Genomic DNA, 27,532 nt, shown 5'->3' on the forward strand with positions numbered 1-27,532 from the left:
TGGAATGAAAGATGGAAATCAAGCAAGGAGTCGGGATAGGGCAGCAAGAATAGTCACCACCATGGGTCCAGCGGCGAGGCGACGGTGAGGGGCAGGCAAGGAGGTCTCAGTTGCTTGTTCCAGCGGTGATGCGGCGTGGTGCGGTGCGGTCAGGCGGTCGTCCTCTCTGTCTCTCTCCTTCTCTCCCTCCTTTTCTCCCTCCTCCCTTGCCCATGCCAGTCCTACTTAAATACCCCTTCGAGGGCTGTAGTTTCCATAGCAATGGCACATCTCTTCGTGCCCCCCAGCACTTGGGGCAGGGACATGTCCAGGCAGAACACCCCTGCGGGCAGGGCACCTTCCCACATTGGGGTTTCCAGAACCCGGTGGTCTTGTGACTGTCCTTGCAAACAATCTTTGAGACAAGTCTATAGTGCAGTTCCTCACAAGTATGTTACAGTCTTTGAGGCTGGAAAGTGGTTGATGGCAAGAAATTTGTTATGGCAAAGCTGTTTGGCTCTGGAAGATTCTGGGAGTCTGTGGTTTGTTTGAGGTGGACTGCTTTATCTTTTCATAATAGATAAATAGGAGAAAACCCCATGCTTTGGCAGAATTATTAAAGAAAACCTACAAAAGATGGATCCTTGTAAGAAGGTAAGTTTTCAAGTGACATAAAAAAATTCAGAAATCAGTGAATTTGCAACTACAATGTCCATCCCTTGCACAGCATTAAGTTCTACTTGGTTTTACACTTACTCTCATGCACTTGGTGCTCAGCTGTGCTTCTGTTGGTTATTAGGTTTTTTTACTCTGTTTTCAGAACCGAAGTTCAGTCTTGGAATGGATAAGCAGAAGAGCCCACTTGAAGACGTGTTGTTTTCAGACACTGACATCAATTTGGAGATCTCATTTGCAGAACAGGCAGCTAATCTCAAAGACAGCTCAGTAGGCAGAATGTGCAAGGGTGGAGGGGGTGACACTCTTCTACCGGTAGGTGTTTCCTGTTTGTTGCTCTCGTTCTATGTTTTTACTAGTGGTACTGTTTGGGTGATATTTACCTCATAGTGGGTGTATTAGATTTAGAAGAACATTGTTGGATCCAGCTTTGTGGAGATAGATCTTCTCAAGATAACTAATTTTTGGGAATAGTATTCTCAATAACGTGGAGGTAACTACTTTTATGCCTATTTATGTCATTGTCTGGTATAATGCACTGTATGTAAGCAATAATGGACTGGTGATATTAAGCTGGAATAGTGGCTTAGTGGTAGTTGTACACAAACTGTGTACAACCCCTTTTCCTGTTATCTGAGGTGAGATGCTTTACTTCTGCTATTGTCATTTAAATAGGGTTGTGGATGCCTATAGAAACCCTGGGCAGTTATCCAGTGCAGGTAGATAGGTGAGAGATGAGAATGAAGAGCAGAGTGGTCTATAGAAGTCTAAAGTCAAATGGCAGGAAATTAAGGATTAGTTTGTGCTCAGTTTTACTTTCCAGCTCTTAATTAAAAAAGGCTCATTTTGTATGGACCTAAGTAAATACAGAAGAGATCCTCTAAGGCATTTTGTTGTTAATCCTCAGGCATCTCTTTGAGGATCTCTCTCTACCTAACAGTTCATGAACATGCAGTTATGTATGACCTCTAAACTAATGACTGGTGTCAAAAGCATCTATTTTTTTTTTTCTAACAGTGTATGCAAACATGTCTGAGTAAACATAGTGTCAGAAGTAATAATGTTTCACAGTTCTTCAAACACTTAATTTAGATAAGTACATGTGTAGTTCTTCAAATAGTAATTACCCCATGTATCCTAGTTTAAACATTATAAACCAGACACTAATGGATATTTATAAATAGATTCTAAAGTGTTTGAGTCATGTTTCTTCAATGCAGCTTATAACAAGGAAACAATAGCTATATTCTAACTTACCTCTATATATATTCATATATATATATATATACACACACACATAATGCATACATTAGCTATACTTTCAGCTAGGCTTATGAAGGTTTTCTTAAAGACATGGCTGTGGGATTTCTCCTTCAGGGATGAAAGGAGTGGCAAAATGATAGGAAAAGGAGGGGAGTTACCTATTTAAAATCTACAATTTGTATTTGTTACACCTTAGTCATTGGCAGCTATTTTTAAACATATATGTTTGTGCAAGTCAGTGAAACCTCAAGGCAGGAAACTGATGATATATCTACAATGAAACCTACTATATCTACAATGAAACCTCAAGGTGGGAAACTGACTGTATATCTACAATTGGTAAATTATGTTTATGTTTCGGTATGTGCCCCTGTAGTCATGTACCATAACCACCAATTCATCTGTGCTATCGCTGTGTTTGTACAAGACGAGGAAATAATTCTGGAGTGTAATGTATCTTTCCAAGTGGAAGAAAGTCATGCAACCTTCCTGCATCCTTCCAGTCATGCGCACAGCTAATGTCAGGCACAGGCAAGAGTCTTACTTAGAAGCCTGCTGGTGAGAAATGGAGTTAAAAAGCTTGATGAGCTGGGAAGCCGTCTTGGCTCAAGTCCGTATATTGCTCTCTGACTGCAGCTTCTGAGCATTTAGTGCAGTAGAAATCAGCCATAGTTAAGAATCCCCCTTCCCTGAGAAGGGTATCCCTTTACTATTATTTATATGGCAGCCAAATATGTTATTTTGTGTACGTGAGTGCAGAGGGATTTCTATCCCAATTGTACATGCGTAGGATTGTTCATGGACAGCCGTTTCCACCACTATAAATTGCAAAAGGATGCAGGAGGTGGTGGTGTCAGCGGGTGGGAGGTGGTTACAATCAGGACAAAGCCAGACTCTTCTTGGAGCTGCACAGCGAAAGGACAAGAGGCAATAGACACAAGTAACTACAGGAGAAATTCTGTTTTTGCAAGGTAAAAAAATCCCCATGAGAGCTTTAAGCACTGGATATGGGTGCCCACAGAGATTATTGGGAGTTTTCAAAACTCAAATGGACAGCGCAACAAGCAACCTGATCAGACTTTGAATCTAGCCTTGCTTTGGGCAGGCAGTTGAATTAGATGGTCTCCAGAAGTCACTAGAAACCTAAATCCTCCTATGATTTTAAGATTGTTTATCGCCCTGTTTGGGGGATTCTCCCACTATTTAGTCAGTAACAGCAGGCTTCAGGCTTCATGATGAAAGGTTGTGCCCTGAAGGAAGCACAGCCTTTGAGCTAAGTAATTCGTTGTGACTTGGATTATTCACTGTGTTGCAAATCTCTGCTTTTAGAATTTCAGGCTGCCGAAGGACAAAACAGGTACCACAAAGATTGGTGACCTGGCCCCTCAGGACATGAAGAAAGTCTATTCTTTAGCACTGATTGAATTAACTGCTCTCTATGACATACTTGGGACAGAATTCAAGCAGCAAAAAGCTGTAAAAATAAAAACCAAAGGTGAGTCAGTGTTTCATATTCTGAACCAAATGGGTCAGTTTTAATCCAATAAAACGAATGCACCTGGTTCTTTATGATTTCCCAGCAGAAAATTTATATTAAGTAACAAAGATCCTGAGCAGCATTTAATTATATGCCTTAACTCAAGGCACACTTTAAGGAAGTTCATGCACATAATCACTCCAGCTATGGGACCGTGCTCTTTGTTTAAAGTTAAAACTTGTGTCAGTCACTGAGCAGATAAACCAAGGAGTGAAGTAGGGGAACTATCTTTGTTGTGTGCTGTGCAGGAAGAATTGTTTCACAGAAGTTTGTATGTGCTGATGTATTCCCTGGGAGGGCATGTGCATGTACTCTTTGTGGGTATTTTTTCCCTGCTTTCCTGAAGGTGAGTACTGTGCTACTTTTACAGTTGGACTCAATGATCTTAAAGGTCTGTTCCAACCTAAATAATTATGTGATTCTACCTGACTTTTTTTGCTCTTGTTGCCTTTGGCTGGAGATGCTGAGAGCCTTTGTCACCTGCTTTCCTCTTCTGTCTGGTACAGACTTTCCTGTGTCACATAGACCTTGCCCATCCAGTATTTACTCAGGCTATAATGCAATTTTTATGTGGAATGGCATCATATTAGTGGAAGATTTGGGCTGTTGCAGAAGATGTTGAGACAGCTGCAACATGTAATTTTGCTCTGCAAGCCATTGGAGCATATATATAATCATAGTGCTTTTCTTGGAAACATAGGTCACATGGAAGCCAATTTCAAGGTGCCGAAAGTTTTCAGTGCTTTGTTTTCTGTATTCTGGCTTCTGCTAAATGCTTTACAAGAGCTTGAAATGTGTTACCAGTTAATCACAAGCCTGCTTTGGCCAAAACCCTGTTGTCAAGGTTCAGTGAATATGACAGTGCAAGAGCTCACTTTAAATAATTAAAAGCGACAGAGAGGGTTGAGAGATACACAACAAGGTACAATAGATTCTTCAGAATATGCTTTTCACTTTACAGTAGTGGGAAATAACTTTTGAAATGCAAAAGGCGTACACAGAAACATCTGTGAGACCTTGATCCCTTAAATGCATTTTCTTCTTGCAGAAGTGCTTCTGCTTCCACTAATAAACAGAAAAAACACTTTCTTCTCTTGTATTTTGGGTCTTAGTTTTAATTGATTCTTCTTAACAAATGTATTGTTAATTGAATTTTGCTCATAGCTTTATTATCTGAATGACAGGCAGTTGTGAAAAACGTTGAATTGATTAAAAATGTTTTTAAAAGTTAAAAAAGATGGACTAGACTCATGTGTAGGAAATAAGCAATGCCATGTCACCCTTTCTGACAAACAAATCTACTTTTGCAATGTAATGCCTTCAGTGCCTTGTTGCTCTACTTGACCCTCACCTCTTCAGTCCTGAAGTGTTATTTGGCCGATTGATTCATACAGTGGTGGATCTGTTGCTGGTTCCCCTTTGTGCTTGAGTACATAAAGATGATGAATACATAATTCTTCTTGGGACTGCTGTGCTATGTCCAGCCTTGCTTTTCTATTGACCTCCTACAGTTTGTTCTTCAACTTCATCTCAGTAGAAACTTTTATTATTGACAAGATCTTCAAGATAATAATACTATGGGGTATGGATATTGACCATATGTACAAGTCCCTACATAATTTATAGGTAGACTTTTTATGCTGATAGAGATACAAGAACTCACTGATTTGGCACTGAAACTGATGTTTCTTTGACATATATCACATTCCCTCAAGGGCTGACATCTTTTTAGTAATTACAGCTGTTCTGTGCTCAATATTGGCATGGCATCATACCAAGCAGGAGTTTTTAGCTACATAAAGTGTTGTATGCTCTTTCTGAAAAATTGCACATACAGCAATTATCAGTACTTCTGACAGGGAAGTTCTGTGTCAGCAAACTTGGGGTTAGTTGTTACCAGTATAGCTCTATTTTAATGGTCATTCACTTCTATTCAGCTGGCCCATAAACACATGGGAGTCCTAGGCTAGTTTTGTATAAGGGCTAGACTAACTGAGGCTAGATTCAATTTTTTAAAATTTGCATTGCCTTAGCACTGTTTTAAAGGCTAATTTTCTAACCAAGATTTTACTGTACTTTTGCTTTTTATTAAAAGGAAAAAAAAAAGCAAAACACCTTTGGCAAGATGATGATCTTGCTATCCTGCTGGTGCTGTATAATGCAAAAGCACAAGGGTGGAAAGCTCAAAGCTCTTCTTTCAAAACCCTAATAGAGAGAAGTGTTTAGATTTACTCTGGGTGATAATGACATCTGTCTCATTTTAGTAGCCAAATTTCTGGATATTTCACTCCTGCTATTTGCATCTTAACTATAATAACTTGCATTGAGGGATGAAGATCTGCATTGCAGGGTCATCATCACACCCATTCTGCAAACCAGAACCACGCAGATGGTTCATTTATGCAATTTGCTTCACTGTACTGCAGAATATGTAGATGGCAATTTGAAGTCAAAACAGAAGACTCCTGATTCATGGTTGAAGGAAGAGATGAATGAATCCTTTTAGGCAGAATGCTTTGTGTAATAACTTGATTGACGAAGACATTCAAACACTTCGAACAAAAAGTCAATCGCTCTGAATGTATTCAATGGTTTATTGCTTCAAAAATGTGGTTGTATGCCATTATCACATGTATTGGAACAGATGTGGATAATATCTTAGTTTCTTTTGCTTTATTCTTCAGACTCTGGCTTATTTGGTGTCCCACTGTCAGTTTTACTGGAACAGGATCAGAAGAAGGTGCCAGGAACCAAGATCCCACTGATTTTTCAAAAGGTAAATAGACACAAACAAGTCAGCTTGTTTGCAAATGACAAACAACATTTTGTCCTGGAGGTGTTTGCTCCCTTTTAGCACAGTTTTCAATATACGACTCTAATCAGTCAAAGTTATTTTAACTTTCATTTGCAGCTTTACTTATTAATTCAGTAAATGTGATACTTTGCTTTGTATCAGAAATATTTTGAGTTAAAGGAATAAAGTTCAGGTTTTGTTACAACTGGTCTCCATGATTTAGGCAAGTTTACTAACTAGCCCGTGGAAACTGGCAATCAGTGTAAGAACCCACTGCAGCCAAATTCCATTTCATAAAGATGGTATAACTTCCATCATCAGTAGGGCTGCCCTTTATTTTTTTCAGAGCAAATACTTGAAATTCTGTAGAAATTCTCAATCCCCGCCTCACAGGCTGAACCTACCTTTCTAGGAACTGTTTTTCTTCCTTTCAGAAGTGATTTGGGCCACAAGTGTTATACATATCACACATATCATGTCGTGGTAATGGGGAAGATTATGGGAAAGATGATGGAGAACCTGGATTTATGGCCCATGCATAGCAGGTGTCATTGCATAAGAAGGGAGAGACCACGGTGTCTGGACCTATCTGAACACTGACAGAAACTCAGTGCTGTGTCATCACAGTTTCAGTAGGTTTGGGGACCTGCTTGTTATTTTTAAGGAAACAGAAAACTCAAAGTAGTTTTGCATCACTCTCTCAAAACTACTGCTGTGTCATTCCCAGAAATTACTTCTTCACGTTCATAAAAATACATTTCTAGGAAAGATGCTATCTAGAAAAAAAGAAATCAAATGACAAAAAGTGATTGATCACTGTGCTATCCTAGCAAAATAGTAAGCATAGTTCTCCAGGAAGAAAATTCTACATAAACATTTCTACCTTACAGATGTGATTTGTTTTGCAAGGTGCAGATGTCATTTGGAACACAGTTTTTCTTTGAATGAGAATATGAAAATAAAAAGTTTCCCATTCCTTCTGGATGTTCTCTACGGTGCATGCTTTCCAAGAATATGAGGTTTATATTAAGTGCAAGAAAGAATATTTTGTGCATACTGCTTTTTATATGTACCTTGGTTATCACTGAAATGAAACAAAACAAGTTAATAGGAAGGCTACTTAATTAGAAAAAACTTTTAATAAAAAATACACTTAGTCTTTATTTCATTAAAAATAATACATAATTTAGCCTAGGCGTTTTCCAACCAGAGAATCTGAGCATAATACTGATCCATGTATCTCCACCAGAAGCTTCTGCTAACAGTAATTCAGGTCTCTGGCCTACCAGTGAAGCCATGCAAAGCAGCCCTGATAGAGATGAAGAGAGGATTTCCCATAGGCAGGAGCTGGTGACCAGTGGCCACCTCTTGCTGCCTGCCAAGGTGGCAGTTGTGAGTGAGTGTGTGCAAAGGAGTCATGGCCACCAGCAGTGCCACCAGACCTTGCCTCCCCCTAGACGTGGTGGTAGTGTCAAATCACACAATATGCCCACAGCAGCTTTGAGTCTGACAGATGAGTGGCAACCACTGCTCTGGGGTAAGCTGCGTACAGTGAGAGTTGGGTGCAGCCAGTTAGCACTTTTACTTTTTTTTTCTTTTTTTTTTTTTTTTTTTTTTTTTTAATACCAAGGGTAATACACCAGGGTGACACCTTTAGAGCTGTTTCTAACTTCGTGGCTTTTTCTGTCTGATCTTTTTTATGGCATTTATTGGTTACATAATACATTAGTAAGTAAACCGCCTTTAATTTCTATACCTGGAGAAAACACAACTGTGTTGCATAATGTTTCTTACTCAAGAGCTGGCACGGGAAGGTATGTAACAGAGGCACTGCCCTAGTCAAACATTGTGAGAACCATTTGTGCTCAAATGATGTCATCAGCTTTTGACGTTTACAAATGTCTTTTGAATACTGTTAGATCTGTCCTTCAGTGACTACTTCTAGGCATATTTTTTAGAGGAACTGAATTTGTGATATGTGCTTTAAGTACTTTTACAGAATTTCTACTAATTTATCTAAGCCACTTATAGGACTGCAGATGGTTGAGTTTGTTAGAAGAATGCCAAGATTTTAAATATTGAAGTTTCCTTAAAGCCTAGAAGTACTTAGGTGTTCTCTGGTGAAGTTGTAAAGAAGAGTATTTGTGAGAAAGTTAGTACTGTATCTCTAATGTTACCTTAATTGTTTTTATTCAGAGACGTTTTAACAAGGGTAGTAACTGGGATTTATTTTTGAAGACAGTAATTTTGGAAAAAAACCTGCTTCAGTCTCCGAAGGAGGTCTAAAAAAAATACAGTTTTCTTTTTTAATAAAATAGACAAACTCTTCTTTAATAGTGTCCATAAAACAGGTAAGAGCCATATTAAAAGTTTTTTTTCCTATATCTACATAACTGTGATCCATTTGTAAGCTCTGTTTGCATGTCTGCTTGTTACATATGTGCATGCACAAATGCATGCATACACACACAAACATACATAAAGGCTTCAGTATGTCAGAACTATCTGCCAGTCATTTTTAACTGGCATCTTCATTCACGCAGTTTGCTTTGTGTTTGACAGCTGATTGCCCAGATAGAAGAGGTAACTCTGGAAACAGAAGGACTTCTTAGAATACCAGGAGTTGCAACAAGAATAAAGGTAACACATTGCACAGATTCTCAACATCCCCAAAAACTTACCTGCGGTTGCTGATTTTATTTTATTGTGGAAATATATTTTAATACGAGGTTATTATGAAAATTTTCAAAAACAGAAAGGAAAATCTCTTTACAAAGAAAACTGAGTCGTATTAGCCCGGAAACTAATGGTTTCATACAGAGTAGTTTTAGGGAGAAGACTGGAGTTCCAGTTTAAAGGAGAGTCAAGGCTGTTTCAAATTCAGTTGTGCCAAAATCTCATTAATTCTTGGCACAATCTTTCCAGCCTTTTGCTCTTTAAAAAAAATTAATCATCTGAACAGTTCATACATAGTTTTCTACCCCAGGAGGAAGCTTTTCTCTGGCATTGTGCATGTATTTTAATAGCTAGACTTAACCTGTGTTACAGGGCAAGGCAGCCAGCACGCACTGAAGAACCTCTCACATTTATTTTTACGAACAGCAATATAACTACTCAGCTCACTAAGCGCAATCCTGTTAGGCACGTCCGTACTCACCAACATTTTGCAGAGTGAGTGCCAGTTGCATGCAAACTCTTCCCCAGTATTTGCCTTAATGCAGGAAACTAAATACACAGCATGATTCACACCAAGAGTCAATGTGTTAAAAAGATGGTCTGAGCTGGCCTTAAATTCTAAACAGAAAGGACCATTTAAGTGGATTCAGCTGTCTGAAGATGTCTGCCAGGCTCTGTCCTGTACAACTTGGTCCACCAGCTGGTTCATTAGAAACAACTGAAGGAAAGGAATATTATGGAAATTGGCTTTATTTATTTACCAGTAACTAAGATTTTTTTTTTTTCAATTTTCATCTATTCTTTATTTTCTACTTTTCATCAGTTCTGCATATTGGAATAATTTTTGATTGATTTTGTTTATTTGTTTATTCTTTGATTTTATCAGTTTAATAAAATTTCCAGTCAGGGGATCATTCACTATTTGACTTCCATTAATTTTTTTGCCTATTTATTTGCAGGAGTTGCTTCTTTGAATTAAGCAGTTGTTTTGTTAGCAAAGATGTTAAGTTCCTTTACTTACTCAAATGGCAAACTTTATAGAAATACAAAGAATATAGCATACTAAAAGACTAATATTTTCTCTCAAACTTTTTTTCTCCTATAGAAAAAGAAAGTATTTTCCTCCTTATGTAGTTTTATAGAAAGGCACAGATAATCTCAAGAAAAAATATTTTGCCATCTTATTCTATAGATTTTAGGGGAGTTATAAAAAATCGAATTGCCCATATATAATACCCCATAGTTAAATACATTTACTTTAAAATCTAAGCGTTGGTCCACTAGGATGCATAGCTGACATTTCTGCTCTTGCCTCTCAGATAAAGCAATTCATTCTATCTTGTTGTTTAATACTGCATTTGCCATAGTGATTTGGTCTGAATGTGGCTGGATCAGCTGATGAGACGCAGAGGGAGAGTGATCATCTTTATTTCTAAAGCTTGCTCTTGTTGATGAGCAAGAAATCATATGCACTTGACTTTAGATGTCTGAGTTAGGATCTTGGCACCTTTGAACTCCCTACATTATCAGTGGAGATAGATCATCTGTCTGGAGAACAGTCAAGAACATGCAACTTTTAAGTCAACCTAAGTGTCCACATTTTCTTTGTAAATAGATCCCTTTTCCATTTGGACAAAGTTAAATTTCATGAGAACAGTATCTCAAAAATGTATCTAATATCCTCTATCCAGTGTGGCCTTCTTGTCCAGATAAATAATTAAGGCCGTATTTTTCCATAGCACTTTCCCTCACTTCATCTCACATACTTTAAAAAACAAGTCAGTGTCTCTGTCCTTATTTTCTGTCTGGAAGAACTGAGGCAAGAAGAAGGGAGAGATTTGTGAGAGATGCCTCAGGGCCATCTCTGGAAGCCAAATAATAGCACTGCCATGGGAGCAGGGCAGGTATGTGATGATGTCGGCTGCCAACAGTATCCCGCCCTTTCCCAGTCCCAGAGTTACGAGGTATCACTGAGACCTTCAGTGCTGTTTATTCTGCTGCATGAGCTCATGTTTTGCAGTCCAGTCCCCTTCCATAGAGGGCATGTTTGACATCCAGTGCTGGGCAAAGCTATATGTGCCTGGTGGCATGGAGTTCCTTGTAGAACGCAAGACATCCAGCTATCCAGTCACACAAATCTTTTCCCTGTTTTTTAAAAAGACAACCAGCCTCACCTTAGTATATGTTTTGATAGGCAACTGTGTGTCAACATGCACAATTACCATATTTGTTTATGAAAATGGCCATGCATACATTACAGCAACATGCTTTGGTAGTAGTTTCAGAATTCCTATGTATATCAGCCACAACTTAATATTTTGGGGAGGGGAAGTCATAACCCTTACATGAATTAATATATCTGCTTCTTACAGTATATTCCTGCCCTGGTTTAGTTAAACTATCACAATTCCATATGGCCCTGAGGCAGGCCCATGGGATTTCTTCCTATATGGTTTGACTGTCTGCTGCCTACTACTATGTGTTTGCTCTCAGTTTTTCTGATCCCCAGTTTATTTTTTTGTAGCAAAAGATCAGCTGCAGCTGGAGTTAAGTGATATTTCAGATGTGCCTTCCCCCTTGCCCCCCCCCCCCCCCCCCTTTCAAAGTATGGAAAGTATTGCCATGTGTATAATGCATGACTTCCAGCAGCCAAGTGTTATTGGTGCTCTCTGTATCTACTGCCTTTCAGAGTCTTTGCCAAGAACTGGAAGCAAAATTTTATGAAGGAACTTTCAGCTGGGAAAATGTGAAGCAACATGATGCAGCAAGTCTTTTAAAACTCTTCATCCGTGAACTGCCTCAGCCACTCCTCACTGTAGAATATCTCAAAGCTTTCCAAGATGTACAGAGTGAGTAGTGTCCTTTCAGTCTCAGCTGTGAAGAATTGATTACTCGTGCAGAGAAGTGCCTCTTTGCCATAGCAGTATTTTCGCTAGTAATATGTGAAACTGAAAAACAAATTGAATAACAACAATATGGCTTCTCCTGAGAAAAGACTGGGCATATTTTTTTGCTAATGTACAAATAACATTTTCATGGAACATCTGTTTTAATAGTTTATGTATACAATGAAAGCATACTGCCACTTTCTGCTAAGATGTTTCTGATAGTCGCTAGGAGATATAGATGGGTTATAAGGAAATAGTGTATGATGGTATCAGTTTATAAACAATATTTGCTTCAAAAGAAAACAACAGCAAAGATATAATAGTTCTGCAAAAAATCTAACAAATGGTTATTTATACTGTTTAGGGTATTTTATCCATTTACAACAGGAAAAGAGCAAAATAGTCAGAACTGTGATCACCCTGGTCCCTTGAGATCAGCAAGTTCCTGTGAAAATGTCCTCCTTGCCAACTGGTCAACAAGAAAGTAAACATAACAGTGGTAATTGAAAGAGAGTGGCTTGGTGATAATGCATCAGGAGTGAGAACCCACAGACATTAACTCCCCAGACAGCACAGGACTGCAAGTTTCAGGAAAATCTATTCCCCTTGTCTGCAGGCAGAGTGATGGCTCATTTCTAAGGGAGACTTTCAGGGAATTCCCGTGGACAGGCAGACAGTCGAATATTCTTAAAAACTATGGGCTGTGTCAGTCTCTGGGTTGTGAGCTGCCTTTCAAGGCCATTAAGTTGGTGGGAGTAAGGTGCTGATGCTGAGGCCTGCTAGATAGTGTTGATTTTGCAGTTCTGAGTGGCAAGTTAAAGCTGGCCGTGACGCTCTCAAAAGATGCTGGCAGCAAACAGCTGCACAAGTTTCTTCACTTACTGGATACTGATTGGAGCCAGGAGGGTTTCTGCTTGCTGCTCCTGAGCTGTCTGAAGGTTTATGTGGTTTTACTTACTCAGAAAATACTAGGGTGCTGGGATCCAAAACACTTTTTACATTGAGCCAAAGGATCTGATGCAAAACAGACACAGCGATTCATAGCCTCCCATTGTTTAAGTCATTTGCCCGTCTTGTTGGTTACATGTGATAAGATTAGGTGTTAGAGAAAAGGGGCCAACTTTGTGACAGTACTCAGTGTTTTTCGTGTTACTGTGACTAAATAGTGTGGTTAGAATTAAATATTTAAACAACTTAGTTTAAACAATTTAATTTGTTTAATTTAAGTAGTTCAGAAAACTAAAATTCAGCTGTTACGTAGGTGAACAGACAGAAAATCTTAAGTAACCAATTTTAATTATTTTGCAATTGTATTTTTGCTTACTTTAGGAAAAGACTGATTCTCATTGCTTTTTGAGCTTTGTGATATGGTGTTTTGGAACTGAATTTAAGCCTTACTTTTAATGCATGTCTTTCTAGAGCAGGAAGATTAACTTTTATTGCTGCTTGCACGTTTTAAATGGCTATATAATTTGTCACTCATTTATTCAGATCCCTAATTTTTATTGTGGTAGAAAGTAGTCAGCAAGGGTTTTTTTATTTCACCGATGATCTTTTTTTTGCGGTACCTCCCAAACTGATTTGGATATAAAGTATTTGAAATAGCAGTTCACTTGGAATCCCAGCAGTCTGCACAGGAACAGCCCCATTGAATTTCAAAATATTGTGATAAAACTATGCCAGGTGCAGGTACCTGGTTCTTAACTTCTTTTATTTATGGCCTGATTCATTAGGAATCTGCTGAGAAGACTTGCCAGAGCGTGTCCTCTAAAGCATGACAGGACAAGTGACAAACGTGAGGGGGTTGGGGCTTTCTGCTGCTAAACACTGCCAGAATGTAGGAGCTCTTCTAGGGGGGTGGATGAACGTAGGGATGCACTCATCCTGCACCTTGGGTGAATGATGCACCACTGAGCAATTGGGTCAGAGGCAGAACCAAAGTCACTTTTCTTTAATGATAGCTTGCCACATTTGATATGGCACTCACTGCTGTAGACAAGTGTTAAGCTTCTCTGCTTTTGGCTTTATCCCCACTGGTTTCCCATTGCAGCTGCTGCTGCTTATGTCGCTGGAGACTTGCTTTGTTGAGCAACACGTGGTATTCATTCTGTGTGGGTGACTTGGGAGACCATGCAACTGTGAAGGCAATCAGAGAAGCTGTGAAAGCAGTTTTGAATATACCCTTTTCATATGTTGGGGCACAGGCTCAAAAAGGGAGGAACCGTTAACTAACTGTTTCTTCTTGTAACATTGCAAAATAAAGAATCACAAGACATCTAGAAAATACTGCCAGCAGACTGCTGAGTCATACAGCAACTGAATCCTAAAAGAACATTTGGAAATAAGTATCAGGAAACAAGGACCTGACAGTCCTTTGTCGTGCTATAACAATTAGCCATGTGTATGCATTCAGCATTTTGCAAGAGGTTTCCACTTTGAAGTTGTGCTTTTTGAAGAGGATGAATGACCATTTTAAAATACTGAGGTTCATGTGCTTCACTGGCAGATCTTCCAACGAAGAAACAGCAACTGCAAGCTTTGAATCTTTTGATTCTCCTTCTACCTGAAGCAAACAGAGACACTCTGAAGGTTAGAATTGCTAATACTTTTTTCCTGCACAAATATTTTGTCTGTTTCTGTGAATCCACTGTAATGAATGCTCTTGTCTTTTAACATTCTTTTTTTTTTTTTTTTTTTTTTTTTTCTCATTTCAAAGTTAGTGCTGAAACTAGTGGTTCTTTTTTCCTATTTCACAGAACTTCAGAAAAAAACCCTTAGGACCCTAATTCCTCCCAAATGACTTTTAAGAATGTGACTTGAAATTTTTCCAGGAGATTGCAATAATAATAATCTCCCAGCAAGCGACCTTTTCTCTTACAAGTTCCATTCCTTTTTTTGCAGCAGCAATCTTTATTTCCAATGCAAAGAATAAACAGTGTTAGAATACTATGAATGAGAGTTTGCTTTTATGAAATGGGTTTCTCTCTTCATTTTTATTCCCACTTTTCTCTGTGCTGTTTGTTTCTACTCTCAGTAAGCTCGAAATTTACACTTCTTGTTGATATTTGCAGCACATTACATGGAGTCTTCCAGTTTGAGCTGGTCCTTTTGTGGTAAAGCTTTTCATCTTTTGTGGAATATGCTTACTATTAAAATTGCTACAATCAAAAATGAATTTGCAGGATTTGTGTAGGATGCAGAACATCTGTTACAGGCAAAAAAATTGTATTAGGTCTTACTGTTTAAACATGACTTTCTCTTTGAGTTTATTTGCTGTCTGGAACCAGTCAGGAGGGCTCCTGAGTTGAGTTACAGGTATCTGGTACTGAATTAATTGAAGATTGTCAGTTTCTAACTGGCTACCTGTCATTCACTGTGCAATGGGTTACTCATTAATTGCTTAGCTTACAGAACTAGCCACTCCATGTTTCCATAACTGTGACAGCTTCTACCTTTGTGCTCACTTTCAATTTACAAAAAGCCAACAGTAATGTTTTCAAAAGTATCTGTGGGATGCTACTTATGCACCTACATAATGAGGGTTTTGAAAAAAATCTTATTGTGCAGGGCTTCGAAGTCACTTGAATGATTTTGAAAATGTTACCCACGAAAATAACAAGAATTATTTACTTCTTGACTTGAAACAAAACTTGCATTACAGTTCTGTGAACAAACATATCCACACTTCCTATTATTGAGTATGTTTAGTGTGCTTTTATTAGGAACGAAGAACTTTTTTTTCCAGAAATATGTAACATCATGTTTTCACTTGTAACTTTTGTACAGAATTGAGCTATAAGTCCTGCTGTTATTTCAGGTACTGCTTGAATTCCTCCAAAGGGTAATTGATCATCGAGACAAAAATAAAATGACATTAAAGAATGTTGCGATGGTGATGGCACCAAACCTTTTCACGTTTCATGGGTTTGGCTCAAAGACTATTGAACAAAGTGAGTTTGCTATGGCAGCTGGAACAGCAAATGTCATGCGCTTCATGATTCAGTACCAAAAACTTCTCTGGACAGTAAGTGAATTCTTGGGGGGTGGGGGGAGGGCAGAAACCATACATTTTGCATGTGAACAAAGACGTAATATGAACTTATTTCCATGATTTAGAGAAAGATCAGCACTATCCAGCTGGATTCTTGCTCATCGGTAACTCTTATGGGAGCAAACCAGAATCATTACTTCTTATGGCAGAGTTAATCTCTGATGGTCAGAGTTTTGAAATTGAGTGTACCATATGTGAACTCAAAAATAAGTCCTTGGGGGATCTTTGTATTTGGCCTATCAGTATGCATTCTTATGAGGAATTTATTATTTTCTGCTTAGAGATATTAGCAGGAAACATCATGTTTTAGTCCATTTCCCTTTTGGGCCAAACTTCATAATACATAAACATGTTTTGATAAAGCATGAAGTTGTGTCATGATCTCAAGCAAAGCTCTAACTTAGACAGACCGGAGAAGTTTGGGCTTTGTTGTCCATCAGCAACTTTAAACAATTTTAACCTTTGCTGCACGTGAGGAAAAGTTATTACCACCATTGTACAGACTAAGTGTTGAGTGAATTTTTTTGGCTGAGGAAAGTAAAAACACTGCATGATTCCATCTGTCTTCCCCTGAGAGCTAACTGAATGGAATCTAACATCACAAATGGAGAGGTTTTTAAATTCTTCCACGGCTTTATATTATTTGAATCTTTAACTATTATTGGAAATAAATACTAGTTCTAGCTGACAATCTGTCAATTTACAGAGTTTTGATAAGTTAGTTACTTAAGGAAATTAATGTAGATACTCACACTTACTATCTATATTCATCTAGATTCCCAAGTTTATTGTTAACCAAGTAAGAAAACAAAACACTGAAAGCCAGAAGAAGGAGAAAAAGGACAGAGCTATGAAGAAACTTCTGAAAAAGATGGCATATGACCGGGAAAAGCATGAGAAACAGGAGAAGACTCCTAATGATGTAAGGAAACATACATCTGAAATACTTTATTAATAAGATAATCTCTAGTGAAAAAGTGTATATAGCAGAGGGGATATCTACGTTTATTTAACTGAGAATCTCAATAGCTAGCAAGTTAGTATGGGTTTTGTAGTTTATGGGTTACCAGCATGAAACATTTAGAGGGTTGAGCTGTTTGTTTTCCCAGATTTTTCAAAATACTTCTATTCTGAAAAATTATATCCCACAGGTTGTTTCAATTTGGGCATCTGAAACAGAAATACATTAGGACTATATCTGTAGAGGGAGCAAGTGTTGTGACAACATTCAGTATTACTGTACCCGTGTTTAGAGGCACTGCTGCCCAATGGAAGTCATAGCAGACCATGTGTTTGCTTAAAAAATAAATACCTGGATTTCACTTTTTGATCTTTAACAGCGTTTGGAAACGAAGCTAGCATTTAATCCTTCTTCCTGCTACAGGAGTTCCCAAGTCACTGAATTCTTTGCCTCAATGAATCTTGTAACTGTTCCCTGTAAAGTGGAGCATGCTAGAGCATGCACAAACTGCCCACCCCAAGAAACCTCAAAGGATGAAACAAATGTAAAAAACTGCCAAACTGCTTCTTATGCAACTATTGTCCAAGTGTCTGCTCCGAACTTACCCCTCTGTGTATAATCTACAGTTCATTATCTCTCCATTGACTTCTGCCAGACCCATCAGTGATGTCAAGGCATAAATTTCAGTGTAACTCTCTTCACAAATTCTTTACAATGGGAAAAAAAAATCCTATGGCATTATGGTGTTAGTTTTTTCCTGTAGTTTAGAAATATTTTAATTGAACTGTTACCACTGACATTAAAGCTTTTCAAAAATATATCTCATGTACCTTGAAATTGCTCATTATTTACGTTTTCAGTGAAGTTAGTAATTACAATTTTTGAAGCTCATTAGCCTATACAGTATGGTATCGTAATGATAATGCATTTGAAACACGTGATTCCAAAGTTATTTTAAATACATAAACAGATAACATCAAATATGCGTATCCTGATAACATAATGAATGAGTATCAGATTTAGGTGGTATGAAAATACCACCTTGTGGTTTGAAGTCATAGAGAAGATTCTGGTGAATTAGAGACATCTTGTGGTAGCTTGTAAAAATGCATTGGTCTGAATGGTCTCTGTGTTTCTTATCAAGTATGTGTATGGCAAACTGTTACGGAAAAGGGTTGTCATATTAAAATAAAGGCATTTTTTAAAGTTATTAAGACAAAAAAATAGAATATTAATATGCTGTAGTATCCCTCAAATCTGCCTGGTTTGATCTTGCAAGTATGCCTTTTTTTTTTTTTTTTCTAAAAGTGCAAAATTTGGACAACTGCATCCAATATCTGCTGGAGGCATATTTCAATGTTCCTATTTCATTTTGTATGCCATATTTGACACACCTCTTAATATCCAAAATTAATCCCTCAAGCATCACTTTGCCTTACTTTCATATATATTTATATGAAGGAATCTGTACACAGAATGGGAACTTGCATACGGTTTTAAAATAAAGCTAATTAAACACTGACATTTGTTTTACACTGTCTAATAAGAAAATATTTTTTTGAATACAATTCAGTTGAGTTATGATGAGGTAACACTTAATGCTGCCATCCCCTGTTCAACATAGAAATAACAGCAAATGCTCTGAAATAGGCAGATGCTGTTGGTGTTGTATTTTTTTTGTAATTCAGTGCTGTTGATATTTTAGAATAAAATGTCTTTTTAATCCACTGGGGAGTTAGGGCTGAAGTCTCATGTAATACAGTCTTACTCAAATGTAAATGTAAAATTACTATTCAATAATTTTCTTAGAAATCCTTAGAATTCTGTGGGGATTTTCTTCAAAATTAAATGGTACAATTTTTCACAAATCCTTGGTGCTTATTTGAAGCATTCTGTAATTTGGGTGCCAGAGAACATATTACTTTTAAAATCATAGTCACAACTTGACAGGACTTCATTTTGAGTGACAATTTAATACATTTTTCCAAGTAAAAAATTGTCTAATTCTTTAAGGAAAATTTGTTTTGGGCTTCCCCCCCCCACAGTTTTCAATTTATATTGCATTAATTTGAAATTGAGGTGATTTTCTATGCAGTTCCTAAACTGCGTGACACTGTTAGATGGCAGGTGAGGCACCCAGACTTGTGGTGAATCCCCACTCAAGTGAAAACTCTTTGAAACTTTTGAGAGCTGGTCATTTTGCGTGCAGCTGAATAAAAACAAAGTAAATTGCTATTTTGATGTGGCATCCCACGTGATTAACATAGATGGACAGAGCTTGAGCCTCATCCGTACTCTCCAGAAATACCTCAGTATCTGCATTTTTAATGGCAGTCAGCTCATTTAGATAAGATTTCATCATTTCTCTGATGAGGCCTCTCTATCAATCACATTTCCCCTTTTAAGACAGAGGTTAAATAGCATTTACTGCAAACTTTGGGCAAGATCTCTGTACAGTGCTGAGAGTGGTTAATGTAAGAGGGTTCAAGAAGGTTAATTAAGAGTGGTTAATATTAGAAGGCTTGTGTGGGTTAATTGCTTTTCAGGGTACCTATGCATACCTATGGCCCCAAGTCAGTGTTAGGGATTAAGTCTTTATGTTGCTGTGGAGGTGTCTAATGCTCTAGCCAGGCAAAGAAAGATGTCCTCAGGGCTGTAAACTTACCCACTAGCATTAGCCAGGTTTATACCATCTGTCATTGTGTTCCTCTATATGTTACAATTGTTCCAAAAAACCAAGCAGTCGTGTTAGCAATACAACACAATGCTGCTGGGCTTATCTAATACAGGTTAGAATAACCATTGTATCCCATAACTGTTCTGTTTGCATAACCTGTTTGAATTTTCACAGTATAATGTTACTGACTGTTTGCTGAATTTATTATCCACTGCAATGCCAGATTACTTACTAAAAAAAAAAAAAAAATTACTACCTGCTAAATACTTTCTCTTTATATAGTTTTACTGTTTGTCTCAAACTATGTGAAACACTTTGCAGTTCAAAGAGATCAACTGCATCACGTTTCTTTCAGACTCTGTCAGCCTTTTCAATACAAGTGTTTTTTCTTCATAATGCTTGTAAAAGGTATCATTAGCACATTTAATAAGTATATATTATATTCCGTCATCTGAGTCGTTAGTGAAAATACTGCATAGTCACTTTGTTCCTCTCTTCATCTAGCCTGATGAATATTTAAGTGTCTCATGCAAAATGGAACAGGAGAATCTGGAAGAGTTCCATCCTAGTTCCTATAGCCAAACAGCTGTGGTTCTTTAGTGGAATATAGATTCAAGTCCCTCTGAAAAGAAAGGATTTGAAAGAAGGTCATCAGAAGGACGGAACACAACTCCTATGAAGGAAGGCTGAGAGAGTTGGGGTTGTTCAGTATGGAGAAGAGAAGGCTCCAGGGACACCTTATTATGTCCTTTCAGTACCTGAAGGGGTCCTATAAGAAAGATGGGGACAAACTTTTTGTCAGGACTTCTAGTGTTTGGACAAAGGGTAATGGTTTTAAAATAAAAGAGGGGAGATTTAGACTAGATGTAAGGAAGAATTTTTTTACAATGATGGTGGTGGAACACAGGTTGCCTAGAGAGGTTGTAGAAGCCCCATCCCTGGAAACATTCATGGTAAGGCTGGATGGGGCTCTGAGCAACCTGATCTAGCTGCAGATGTCCCTGCTCACTGCACGGGGGTTGGACTAGATGGCTTTTAAAGGTCCCTTCCAACCCAAACCATTCTATGATTCTAAGATGAGTACCTCACAGGTGAATGCTGTGCCTGCTACAGACTATATGTTGTAGACCAGTGTATTTTTCCGTCAACTAAGGTTGTATCTCTTCAGAATCTTAAAGTGTGCAGGTACCTAACTCAGCCAGAGGTTTCAGTGTTGTGAAACTCATCCTGAAAGAGCCTTGCAAACTGAATAACATAGATGACCCACCCTTCAGCATATTGTAAATCATCTTACAGGTACTTGGCTTATAGGTTGTGAGGTGGAGCCCTAACTTGCATGTTTTGAACTATGCTGTGCAGAGAACAGGTCCTTCTGTGACTCTGCTCCTAGATGTTTTATGGACACATTTTCTTTCTCACCAACTTGCACAGTGGATGGTCTAGGGAATGCTCAGTATCTGTTCTCTCTGTAGTTGGGCACCATGAACATATTGTGCAGCTGAGTGTGAGTTTTGTAAATGCAGGTGGCCGAAGTGGCAAAATGCATTCATTAGCTGAGCTAATAATGTTTCTCTCTGGATAAACAAAGTAATTATTCTGTTCGATCTGTGACTGTAATGTTACAGCTCTGTGGAAATTTCTTGTTCTTTCTCTCATATACTCGAAGCAGGTAGACTTTAAAATCATTTATCATATGTCTGCTCTATAGAAAAAAACCCCACTGTTATACAGCTGAAGGTTGGGAAAACTCCATTAAAATGAACTGAGACAAAATGCTACAGAACTGTATACAAAAGTGAAAACCAGTTTAAATTTACCTTACTGAATTTGATGAAAGACCAGTTAGGGACACCTGTAAAGAATCATTTCATCCTTAAAAGTTTCCTTGCCTTTTGCCAGGATCCCAACAGTTTGGAAAAGAGAGAAAAGATTTTTAAGCAGGAGTTAACTTCCTAGCAGATGGCAACAGCCATCATTTCCATAGGTGGAGACCTTAAAGAACAGATTCAGCAAATTTAGGGATAAATGAAGGGAGTTGCTATTTGAGATAGATTGCAAGCTTAGGGAACTTTAATTCCACGATTACTATGAAGGAAATTCTCGATTTGGTGATTCTTAATGCTTTAGACATAAATAGTTATTGCATCTAGTATTTTTAAATCAATAAATAATAAGACTGGATCTAGAAGGATTGTTTGGTTAAAATTACTTACCATAGCTCATCGCTTGTATGGTAATGAGCCTTTAGCCTTCTCAGGAAGCTGTGCTTCTGATTCTGCTCACATTTATACTTGTTCTATATTCGTTTAATTCCGATGGTTTCAGAGAAGCTATTCTAGATTCACAGTTGCCCAGATTTGTTCATTGATTATGGAAGAAGAAGTGTTCAGCCTTACAATTGCAGTAAATAGGGGGGGAAGAAGAGACTGAACTTCATAATCAACCTTGACTACTAAGACTCTTACATTTCTTTTCCTATCAAAATGAGTACATTTGGGTAAATGGTAATGTAATATGAATAGAAAAATTACCTCAAGATTGCCAGGAGCAGAAATTAGGACCTTATTCACAAATAAATTATGCCTTTTGTAACTTCAAATGTCATGTACTGCAAGTTGAACATAAAAACTGTCCTTTGGAGCCCTCCTTCTCTGTAGCTAATATGACTGATATTCATCATCGAGGATTTTTGGGTTGAAATAAAATACAAATCCGTTATGTAGTCAGACCTGCAGGTTGACTAGCTGAATATATTTTGGAGAATAAAAAATAGGGAGAAAAAGCTGTAGTAGTGAATATCTGTTTTAAAAGGAAATTATATTTAAAAAGAGGAATCACTTAAAGTAGACTGACCTGTGAATACTTTGTGATTTCTTTTTTTGACATGAAATTCAGATTAAATTAAACTGTAAAGATTTCTCTGGAAGTTCTAGCAGGATGGTGGTGCAAGGGGGTTTCCTGGCTTTCATGCATGCAGCGAGTCTTTTTCCATATCCATCTCATATGCTTTTTATCATACCAAAATGTGTTCTCAATATAGTAGTAATTGTTATTGTTATTCTTAACATCTTAGAAAAATAATTAAACACTACTGTTCTTTAGTTCTAAAGTTTTCCCTGCTGTTAAAAAGAGATTTGAAGGTCTGATGTAATTTACTGAATTACTCTGTAGTTATATTTCTGCAGTGGAATAGATAGTAGTTAAGTACAGAGCACTGTACGAAGTTACTTATTCCATACTGTATTTTGAGAAGCTCATCAAAGGCAGCTGCTTGCAGCTTTGTTCCAACACCGTTATTGCTTTGCAGGCTGATGTTCCTCAGGGAGTGATACGGGTGCAAGCGCCTCATCTTTCGAAAGTTTCCATGGCAATACAGCTGACAGAAGAACTGAAAGCCGGTGATATAGTAGCCAGGTTTCTCAGCCAGAAAAGGTACAAATATACTTTTGTTTTATCATTTTGAGAGAAGTGGCTTTTCATATGTTATGTCAAGAAAAATGTTTTAAAATACTTTTAAGTCCAGGTGAGTTAATGAACTTTTGGGCTGAATTTAGCAATTAGAATACATGCTTGAGAATTAACTTAATGCTCCTAATGTCATTAAAGCTCATGAAGCCTCCAGGAATACAGGAGCGTCATTAGTAAAAAAAACCTGCTACTTAATCTGATGGGTCAGGAATGCTTTGGTAAATTTCTGGGGAGAAGATGGAAGAGCACTATGAGAAAATAAGTTTAGGAAACAAAGGAATGAGGAAAAGAGAAAGAAAATATTTTGTAACAAAATGCATTTATATATAGCAACAGTATAGGTATTGGGATATAGTTATGTGCAATTGTTGTGTATGTGCAGTGATTTAGAAGGAAAGCTACATCTCAGTCGTCCAAATCCATTTCGAAAGGGAAAAGTTTTAATCAAATTTTTACATTACTTTTATATATATATGAGCAAAGGAAGAAATCAGAACAGACTTAGAAAAAAAAAATTAACACACGAGTGGATCATGTATAACTATTCATGCTAAAGCAATAGCATGGTATACTAGTTGAGATTAAGAAGCTGCTTTTTCCTAAATGCTGTTTTTAGAGGTTTACACTTTTGATAGAAAGTTATTTTCTGACTGTGCTTTAGCATATATTATTACAATTAAGCAGTTAGAATAATAGAATCCCTTTGTAATATGGGGACTTCATTCTTCTACTGTCTGTTTTTTACTTCTTTTAGTTGCAGCAAAATTAAAAACAGCAAGAATGTGGTTTCTTCCACGCAAACATAAGGCTTTTTCACAGTTATGAAGTGTTTGAAGGGAATACTTATTTTTGCAGCAGCAGTGAAAGAAAAATCAGAGGGTAAATATTAGGCTACTTGCTAATAACAATGCAATTCTTTTCTAAACCCCACAGTTTCTTCACATCTATCGTATTTTACATTTTCTATAGTGTATTGCTCATTTACAGGACTATTCGTTTGCACTAGCATGCAGGGGTATTCGTGTTCACTTACAGTATCAGTAAATGAGTATAAACATGAAGGATTTATGACAGGTAAACTGCTGATCTTAATTAGCGTAGTTTCTTCTGGACACATCTTGAGTGGCTGGTGTACAAGCTGTTTCACAATATTGTTATTCATTGTGTTTTTGTTCCTGACAGTGGAAATGTCCAAACACTCAAGAAAGAAGAGGTCTTTCTTTATGAAATAGGAGGAAATATTGGTAAGAATGGCTTCTGAACAACTTCTTTTGCTAGAATAGGATTCCTTGGCACGATGTCCATGGGCTTCATTGTGGCTGCATTTTTATTCATGTCCCTAGTTCTCCCTGACACGAAGGCAGTTAACCTTGAGGAGAGTGAAGGAGAGGTGTTGGTGTGATCATCATATTAGTAGTATCTTATTATCTCTCCCAGAGAAAGACGGCAGCTGTAACAGGTGTTCCTGATACATATGGACAGTGAAGAAGTACAGAAAGGTTGCATAGGAAGGTGCTTGAAGTTCATCTTACTCATCTCTTTGTATTGAGGCACAATACGTGAACTTATAGGCCTTCATGCTCTGCCTTTGAGCGTTGCTTGCAGGTTCCTTTGGGGAAAAAAAACGCTCAACGAGAAACATGACCTAGTGATAAAATTTTCCAACAGTCTCTCCTGCTATGTGTTCCAGACCCTCTTGATTAAAGCAAATAGCAGATCAGCAAGGTTAACGCCAAAGGATAATTTTGAATACAGTTCTGAAATTTTCTTTGTTGAATGCAAAAGTATTTTTGCATCGGAAATCAGTTTCTAGTCACAGTATTTTTCATATGCTCAGCAAAAAAACACAAAAAAAACCCCCCCCAAAAAGAGAGAGAGAACTAGAAAACAATATTGGATTGGATTTACATTTACTTTTTTATTAACTGTGACCTGTTAAACTTTATTTGAAGTCATAAAATTCTGTGAATGCCCAGTACTTCTGTACTCTGCAAGTTTAAGTCCTGTATGTAAATTGCTACTTCTAGCATTTTTCCTTTTAACCTAATCACTATTTTAAGTCAATTATTTTTTGTGTGTCTAAACCAAAATACTTAAAGTAAGTTAAAAATAACACTTTCCTATATTCCCTACAACAGTTGTGTTTCAGTGTTTGTACTGAGTCTGATGACAAAAAAGAAGTTACTAAGATAGCTGAATGCCAAGTTATTATATGTTCTCTTGCATATACAATATGTACATATATTTGCTATGCTTGTTAAAGCAGGTTGTGATCCTAGATGTGATCCAAAAAAAGGGATCTCCTTTTTTAAAAGAGTATCTTGTTTGTTGTACAGAGATGTAATGATTGTAGAAAAAAGTTTTTGTAACAGAATTGCAGTGAAACTCGAACAACCTATTGTCACTTTAAACATGTGACAGAAATTGTATGTCTCTTAGCTAGTTGCAGATTTGTTTTAATGTTTTTGGTTTGTTATGAAATAGGATAGGAAGCTTAGATGTTTCCTCTGTCTGAATGGTTTACTTCTAGACAATTTCAACTTTAATCGGCCCTTACAAATACTAGTCCTTATTAATACTCTCAGTTGAGATCAGAGAAACTCCCTGACTTTAACCTGCTGTGCAGGTTTAAGTAAACCAGTCCGGATCTTTGCCATTCTCTTCCTGCCCGATGTAACTGACTCATGTAGAGGGACTTCAAAAGGGAGAAGACTCAACAGGATCATGGTATGCTCATGCTCATAATTGTAACATATGCAATGCTGCAATCCTGTCCCCTAGCAGATGAAGCTGCTGAAGTCTCCAGGTGTTTTTTGAGTATCACCGAACGGGACTTCTGACATTGCTTCCTGACCAGGTCTGGTTATGAACATGGCAAACCACTGTCCAGGTGCTCTCACTGCCTGAACGTGTTGCACTGTGTAGAGAAGAGGGCCTAGTTCAGCAGTGTGGGTGGTACAGGTCATGTAGGTTGGGATGAAATTCCTGGAAGAAAGGCCAGGCTTCCACCTGGCAAGGAGAGCAGATGGAGTGGGAGCAGATGGAGACAGAGCCTGGTTGAGCGGGGAGTCTTGCGTTCTTGCCTGCTCTGCACAGGGAGTCCAGAGAACTGGGAGACAAACCAAGCTACAGTGTCACACCTCTGCTCACCTCCTGCTTCAGGAGCACATGTGCTTGAAATGTCTGGCTGGCACATGAGCCGTCTACCCCAACCACTTGCACAGTGGAGTAGGAGAGGGGCTGTGATGTAGAGCTGCAAATGCATGAGATAATGCTTTGACTGTGGGGAAATGAGAAGAGTACACAGGTCTTGCTGGATCAGCTTATGCTATTTTCACCATAAATTAATTTCTTGTAGTGCACCAAGTACACTGTACTGCTTTTCCCTCCTAGGAGGGTAACCATTACAAGTGCTATGCAGAACTGCTGACCAAAAGGAGCAGGATAGGGAGTAACACCTTATTAGCAAGGACAAACCTTGCTCAAACTTTCCACTTAAGAAGGGGAAAATAACCTTCTTTAATGTCTTTAATGGACTTCTATGCAAATGTGAACCTAATGGTTTGGATTTGACCATGAGAGCACTAGGGCATTGCTTCTTTTTTCGTAAATCTTCTCAGAGAGGAGCTCCTATGTGTGGTCTGTGTGGAGAATCTGACCTAGAACGTGCCACAGAGGTGGCACAGCCTCTTCCTTCTTCCTTTGTCCCCTTTCCTCCTCAAGACAGATGGCAAAGGTAAGAGCACTTCTAGGTTTTAGCTTTGTTGCCTTTTGTTTAATACCATAGAGAGGGCTTGAAAACCTAAATGGAATAAAACAGCATCAGGAACTTTGAAAATAGTTTCCTTTCTTTTTTGGTTCTGAGGTGACCATGTCCCTCTTTTGTTTCTAGGAGAACGCTGCCTTGATGATGAAACCTACATGAAGGACCTATACCAGCTCAACCCAAATGCTGAGTGGGTTATAAAATCTAAGCAGAGCTAAGGTCACAACTAATGTCAAAATAACAGCCTGTGGACTTACTTTGTAAGGGTGAATGTTTCAAAGGGATAGTGTGTCCTTTCAGCACTTGACTGTGTTATATGTATTAATAGACCCTTATCCAGTTTAAAAAAAAAAAAAAAAAAGTGATGGAAACCCAACAGTGATTACCAGTAAATTTTCAGTTTTACTCACAGCAGAATTTTTAAGATAGCACAGTTTTTCCACCTATGTTTGCAATAAGAATAAGTACCTTAAACACTTTAATGGCACTAATCTACCTCCCATGTGGTAGGTCTTATTTCAGAAGAATTTATTTTTCAAACAGATGTTTAACCTCTTTTATATTAGAGATTTACAATCTGTGTGTGTTCATATAGGTCTTTACAGTGCTAGTACACTGGAGAACCAAATCCTGATCAGCACTTCTGAACGGTACAGTATTAAAAATACCTAAAACCAGTCATATGAATTTCCCAAGTAAGTGTGAAATTCACAGGAAAAAACTGCAATGCAATATACTTTGTCTTTGGAAGTTCTAATTTTGTTCACTTTCTAGGTAAAGTTTGATGAAAACTATTT

General features: G+C 37.8%; 1 protein-coding gene across 1 annotated transcript in view; it reads left to right on the forward strand.

Moving 5' to 3' along the window:
* ARHGAP18 (Rho GTPase activating protein 18) overlaps positions 1–27,242 on the forward strand; it is a 37,530-nt gene extending 10,288 nt beyond the window's left edge. The window contains exons 4-14 of the mRNA XM_029086742.1: positions 800–969; positions 3,247–3,412; positions 6,139–6,230; positions 8,811–8,888; positions 11,614–11,773; positions 14,319–14,401; positions 15,630–15,836; positions 16,639–16,785; positions 22,809–22,933; positions 24,152–24,213; positions 26,862–27,242. Coding sequence (XP_028942575.1) covers positions 800–969; positions 3,247–3,412; positions 6,139–6,230; positions 8,811–8,888; positions 11,614–11,773; positions 14,319–14,401; positions 15,630–15,836; positions 16,639–16,785; positions 22,809–22,933; positions 24,152–24,213; positions 26,862–26,953 — 1,382 coding nt within the window. The 3' untranslated portion in view covers positions 26,954–27,242. The remainder of the gene's footprint in view (positions 1–799; positions 970–3,246; positions 3,413–6,138; positions 6,231–8,810; positions 8,889–11,613; positions 11,774–14,318; positions 14,402–15,629; positions 15,837–16,638; positions 16,786–22,808; positions 22,934–24,151; positions 24,214–26,861) is intronic.
* Positions 27,243–27,532: the final 290 nt, after the last annotated feature.

The sequence above is a fragment of the Antrostomus carolinensis genome, unplaced genomic scaffold, assembly GCF_000700745.2.
Source record: "Antrostomus carolinensis isolate BGI_N321 unplaced genomic scaffold, ASM70074v2 scaffold20709, whole genome shotgun sequence".
Classification (NCBI taxonomy): domain Eukaryota; kingdom Metazoa; phylum Chordata; class Aves; order Caprimulgiformes; family Caprimulgidae; genus Antrostomus; species Antrostomus carolinensis.